Source organism: Acanthopagrus latus, chromosome 15 (assembly GCF_904848185.1).
Source record: "Acanthopagrus latus isolate v.2019 chromosome 15, fAcaLat1.1, whole genome shotgun sequence".
NCBI classification, from domain to species: Eukaryota; Metazoa; Chordata; class Actinopteri; order Spariformes; family Sparidae; genus Acanthopagrus; species Acanthopagrus latus.
In genome coordinates, this window is record NC_051053.1 from 15,991,509 (window position 1) to 15,997,612 (window position 6,104).

General features: G+C 47.3%; 1 protein-coding gene across 1 annotated transcript; it reads left to right on the forward strand.

Moving 5' to 3' along the window:
• Window positions 1-1,052: 1,052 nt before the first annotated feature.
• On the forward strand, window positions 1,053-4,857 carry zfp36l2 (zinc finger protein 36, C3H type-like 2). The gene is made up of 2 exons (XM_037124241.1): window positions 1,053-1,394; window positions 1,628-4,857. The coding sequence occupies exons 1-2, from the start codon at window positions 1,305-1,307 to the stop codon at window positions 2,843-2,845; spliced, it is 1,308 nt and encodes a 435-aa protein (XP_036980136.1). The 5' UTR covers window positions 1,053-1,304; the 3' UTR covers window positions 2,846-4,857.
• Window positions 4,858-6,104: the final 1,247 nt, after the last annotated feature.

The window sequence follows — 6,104 nt, forward strand, 5'->3', positions numbered from 1 at the left end:
CCCTCCCAGTCAGTTCCCATGGTGCTCTCATGGGGGCAGTGTTGCTCTGCTGTACCACATGGAAACCACATTCCTGCAGTCTGGGCTCTGAGATTTTGAGAAAAACAAGTTAGGAACTTTAGAAGAGAGGCTGCAAAAGATTTAACCAGAGTAAATCCATTCCTCGTCTATAACGACTCGACGCGCCGTGCTTTAGGGGAGAGGACAGATTTCTGTAATTTGAAGGGTTGAGATCGACATCTTTGAGGTTGAGTTTTGAGACAATACAAAAGTAGGTCATGTGGGGCATTAACTTGTCTTATAGCTCCATGTGTAGCAGGCTGGAATGGGCCTCTGCTGCTGCTGCTGCACTGTGGAAGTATATTATGCAACCGGCGGATTCTAAAAATTGTGCTGCACTCTGCCTGGACTCCTCTCCGCTCATACTTGTGGTCTCACCCCGTCCACAGGGAGAGAGAAGAGAGGGAGAGGGAGAGTTTCCTTCCATTACAAATACATGTGTCAGCTTCCAAGTGCGGTGGTCCACAGGGCTAGAGGGGTGGCCCTTGTCACCGGTGGGTCGCTTATTCAAACCCCTGCACCCCACCCCACCTTGGGGTCACTTCTTTTGCTTGGGGTAGCATGAGGAACAATTTATTTAAATGTGGAGCCCCCCCCCCCCCCATAACATACATACATACATACATACATACATACATACATACATACATAAACACATAGAGCTTCAGGTGTCAGCTTAGCAGTGCATAGCAGACGTCCCTTTACTGGCTCTTGCATTCTTTCTCAGCGAGAGTCAGCCCCAAAAAGCAAAACCAACTTCCACAAAATTGGTTGTGTGATTAAAAGAGAGAGAGGGAGAGAGAGAGAGAGAGAAGAGAAAAAGAAAGAAGTTAGCGGGGTGTGAGGAGGAGGAGGAGGAGGTGGTGGAGGGGGAGTGGGGGAGTGCTGGGGTTGGATTTCAAGGCGTGGTGTTGAAGAATAGGCGGCCAACCGGTGAGTGGAAGTTTTCTTCGCCCCTCCCTGGCCACCGACACGCATTTATAGCCATGCAAAAAGGCTGCAGCGCACAGTGAAGCACTCTGGCTCAGCGCTTCTCGAGGGGAGGAAAAAAATAATAATATAAAAGCCACCTACAACTCAACAATACAGACAGCTATCCCCCTCTCTCTCCTCCTTTTTTTCTACGGACTTTAAGCTTGCGCGTAAAACTTTTTTTTTTTTTTAAAGCAACTCTTTTCCACACCCAACACCAGTCGTGGCACAAACTACCGCTCGTCGCATTCAAGGATCCTGGTCGGTCCTCCATGAAAGAAGAAGTGCGGCAGCCAACTTGGGGAAACGAGATGTCTGCGACGGTCTTGTCTGCTTTCTACGACATGGACATGCTTTACAAGGTAAGACTGTGACGAGAAGTTAGGATGTTAGTTCGCTGTTTTTCTTCTTTTTTTTTTCGCTGAACGCTGAGCTGTTCTGGCTCGGCGTGCTCCAAGTTAGCACACATGTGTGGAGCTGCAACAAGTTGTGGACCCTGCAGCAAAGTGTTTTTCAAACTTGTCATGTGGACCCGAGTGGTGCATCGCTAACTCTGCCGTCTTTTTTTTCTCCTTCTCTCGCTTCCTCCACACAGCAAGATAAAAGCATGAACATGAACGCCCTCCACATCAACAGCATGCTGGACAAGAAGGCGGTGGGGGCTCCGGTCACTTCTCCGAGCTCCGGCGGCTCCTTCGCGCCGGGATTTTTCCGCAGAAACTCAACCAGCAACTTGGAGGCGATGAACAACGGCAACAAATACTCCATGGGCTCCTACGGCAGCCTGAAGGAGAACACACCGAGCAGCAACAGCAGCAGCAGCAGCAGCAGCGCCACGGCCCTCATGAACAAGGAGAACAAGTTCCGCGACCGCGCTTACAGCGAGAACGGAGACCGGGCCGTGCTGCAGCAGAAGCCCGGCTCGCAGATCAACTCCACCCGCTACAAGACCGAGCTGTGCCGGCCCTTCGAGGAGAACGGGTCGTGCAAGTACGGGGAGAAATGTCAGTTCGCTCACGGCTACCACGAGTTGAGGAGCTTGTCCCGCCACCCTAAGTACAAAACAGAGCCGTGCCGCACCTTCCACACCATCGGTTTTTGCCCCTACGGCCCCCGGTGTCACTTTATCCACAACGCCGACGAGCGCCGGCCCGCTCCGGCCGCCAACGCCAACGTGCAGGCGGGGGAGGCCAGGTCGGCTCGCGAGCTGTGCGGCTACGGCCACAGGGACGTCCTGCCGCCGCAGCAGCTTGGCTACACCCAGAGGGACAGACCAAAGCTTCACCACAGCCTGAGCTTCTCCGGCTTCTCCACCCACCACGGACTCGAGTCCCCCCTGCTCGACAACCCCACGTCCCGGACCCCTCCGCCGCCCACCACCGCCTCCTCCTGCACCTCTGTCTCCAGCTTCTACGAGGAGGTGCTCTCCCCCAACTCCGTGTCCTGCATCAACAGTGCCTTCTCTTTCCCCGGACAGGACTTAAAAGCCTTACTGGCCCCCCTGGCTGTGCACACCCCCAGCGGCTACGCCAACAACCACTCCACCGGTGCCTACTACGGGAACATGCAGAGCAGCGTGTGCCCGCCCTCCCCTCCGACCTACAACATGAGCCACTTGCAGGCGCTGCGCCGCCTCAGCGAGTCGCCGGTGTTCGAGCCTCCTCCCAGCCCGCCAGACTCGCTCTCTGACCGGGAGAGCTATGCGAGCGGGTCCCTCAGCTCTTCCGGGAGCCTCAGCGGCTCCGAGTCCCCGAGTCTGGACGCTGGAAGACGTTTGCCAATCTTCAGCAGGCTGTCGATTTCAGATGATTAGTCATGTTGTGTTTTCATGTGGATTTATGGACGGGTCCGGGCAGGGTGGTTGGAGGGGCCCGGGAAGGGGGGGTGTTCAAGAGACCTGAGGTAGACTGTCCTTAAAGCAGAGGATCCCAGTTAAGCCTTCTCACCCACTCCCCCCGGTGCCCTCTACCCCCAACTTCATCAGCAGCCACCCTGCCGAAGTGCCTTTGAGCAAGACAGTGAATCCCTAGCAGCTCCACGGGTGCTGACCCTGCTCTGACCTCCCTGGAGGGGGGCAAGAGGAGACGACTTCACCCACAGGGATCAATAAAGCTTCGAACAGTTTAAAAGTGTCCTTGACCTGGCATTAGTTTAGAAACTTTTTTTCCTTTTGTATGTAATATAGCTGTATTAAAAAGTTTAGATAGCAAACAGAAGGCATTCCATCAGTGCCTTGCCCAAGGGCTCACGGCAGCCCCCTCCTCCCTTTTTGCTCTATCAGGCAAGCCACACTTTTTCCTGGGATTAGATGTGTGGGTAACATGACTTGACAAGAAGAGACTGTAAGCGGTTTTCAGATTTCCTCCCATCCTGCCAAGAATATGCCTTGACTCAAAGTAACATTTTTTTCCTCTTTATCAAAGTGTGTTATTTCTTTTTTTTCCCCCCCTTTTCCTCTCTGAAAGCTTCAACTTCCATTCCAGACCTGTCTCCTCCCAGCGCCACCCAGTGGTTCGTTTGGTTAGTCTAGTTTGTTGCTTGGTTTAAAAGCACTCTTGAGTTGGGTTTGTTCGGGGAAATCACTGCTGATGGTTGAATATATATTTTTTTAGCTGTTTTTGAGTGATTTACATAGCTGTGCATAACTGGCTATGGACTATTTAACTTATTTATTATCTTGTGAAAAAAGTATAGGCTACATTGGTAATTTTGTGTCCATACTGTATTTATCAAGTATGATGAAGCAATAGATCTATATTCTTTTATGTTTAAATTATGATCGCCATTATTAATCTGCATAAAGTGGAGTGTATGTTCTTTTCACAGTAATATATATATTTTGTTTTTTTTCTCCTTTTTTTGTAACTTCACTTGGTTATTTTTATTGTAAATGAGTAAAAAAAATCTTAATTTAAGAGAACGTATGTGATATTTATTTCATTAATTTTGTTTCCTTGTTTACGTTTATTAAAAAAAAAAGTTGCGTGATTGCTGTTTGCTCCTGAGGTTGTGTGTCAGTGCTGTAGAAGGCTTTTTTTTTTTCTCTCTATCTCTCTTGAGGATCCCTATTTAGATGTTTCTGTAGAATGTATAAACAATGTGGTTGTACAGACCGTCCAAACCTTACTTCTTTTTTGTTGATCTAGATCAGACTTCAGTGACAAAGAACCCAAGTCAATAAATTAACCAAAAAGTATTTTTGTTTTTTCTCTCTGTTTGCACGAGGTCACACTGTGATTCCAGCCACGTGCTAAAGAATGTAGCAATCCCTTGTGCCCCAGTATTATTGTGTAGTGCCTATGGGGTTCACCATCTTGACATGCCTTAAAATTAACCAAATAAAGTATTTTTCCTACATGGCATATTTTATACACAGGTTGAACTGAATGTAGTGTTGGATTCTGAAACTATTTTTATTGAGGAAAAAAAGGTTGTTACCACTCAGACACTCTGACAAAAAAACAACCGTAACCTTTCTAAATCCCCATTCCTCTACTTTTTTATTTTGATTTCCTGTTAAGTTTTTTTTTTTCTTTTTTTTTTTTTGATATTGAAATCTAGTCTGAGTCTTGAGTTTGCTGGAGAGGGAAGTGGATGAACACGTTTGGTTTGTACATAGTAGGTACAGGGGGATGCGCACTATGTACTTTTGACTACTTTATCAGAAGTAAAGCTTTTTGAATGTAACAATAAACGGACAAAAAGACAACGAGAGTTGTAATATTTTTTTGGGGGAGTCAGTTCACTACAAATTGAGTGTGAGACTGTTAACTTTGTACTGTACATTTTTTGTAGTTCTCCCAATAAAAATCATTTTGAAAAAGCTTCAGCGTGTCAGGGCTGTGATTTCTTATAAACATGAGCTGCTGCAGAGAGTGTGACACTTGTGCTTCCTACGCTGCAAACACAGATGTTACAGCACAACTACTGTCTTCCTCCTCCAGTGGAAAAAGTCTGGAGGCAAGAGGGATGAAGTGTGTCCTGGGCGCTGCAGAGCTCCAGCTGCCTTGTGACACTACTTGGCCTGGGACCCTCGGCGGTGAGGGGGGGACTGGTGCAGCATGAGGTTGGCCTCTTGTCATCAGTATACAGTAAAAAGCACTGACCAGTTAGTTTCCAGAGAAGACCATGACCCATGAACTCCTGTCTCCTTGTCTTAACAAAAGAACAAAGAGCTGTAGGTGGGCTGTGGTCAAGAGCTCGGTATGAACATGAAAAAGCAACAACGCCACACAAACTTATAGTCCTGAATGAACTGAAAAAACATTACATAATGTGTAATGTTCTGCTATAAACAAAGTGCGTCTGGTGATGCGTCTGCACCTTTGAAATGGAAGCTGTGTAGGAGCCCAGAAGCAGAGCCCAGTCAGGTAATGTGTCGGTGGCTCAGGCTATGAGGAAACAATCTTAATCTTTTAACATGCTGTGCACTTACATAATGTACACAAATCCATCTTCAGAGAGCAGCCACATGAAGTATGGATGATTAACCAGTGGAAGAAGTAGTCCGATCCCTCACCTCAGAAAAAGTACTAATTCAACAATGCAAACAGAATATAATACAAATTTATGTTGACCAGTGGTTCCCAATCTAGGGGTCCTCCCGGGAGACACAAGATAACTCTGAGAGGTCATGAGATAATAAACAGGGTGGGAAATACACATAGTTTCAGTGGTGGAATGTTACTAAGTATTACTCAAGTACTGTACGTATTTTGCTATTTTATACTTCTCCTCCACTCCCTCTTAAAAGCAAATATAAAGAGTAAAAGATGTGAGCACACAGTGTATTATGTTGGATCCAAGGAGGTGTCTTTGGTGGAACTGCTAACATCCTCTGACAAAGGGCCTTAACTGATTTCTATAAGGGAAACCTTAGCTGGCCCCGGTGTACAGAGGCTGTGTCCTGGTCCTAGTGGCAGGTCATCCTTCTCTGTCTCGTCGCATTTCCAGTCCCTCTGCAGCCATACAATCAAATAATAAAGCAATGAAAAGGCCAGAGAACAAAGTACAATGTCCAACTCTTAAAAGTAGAAGTGGAACGAGCTGTATACTAAAACATTTCCAGGACT

Coding starts and splice junctions, on each gene's coding strand:
- zfp36l2 (XM_037124241.1), top strand. CDS start 1,305: ATGAAAGAAGAAGTGCGGCAGCCAACTTGGGGAAACGAGATGTCTGCG. Junction 1,395..1,627: donor ACATGGACATGCTTTACAAG/GTAAGACTGTGA, acceptor TCCTCCACACAG/CAAGATAAAAGCATGAACAT.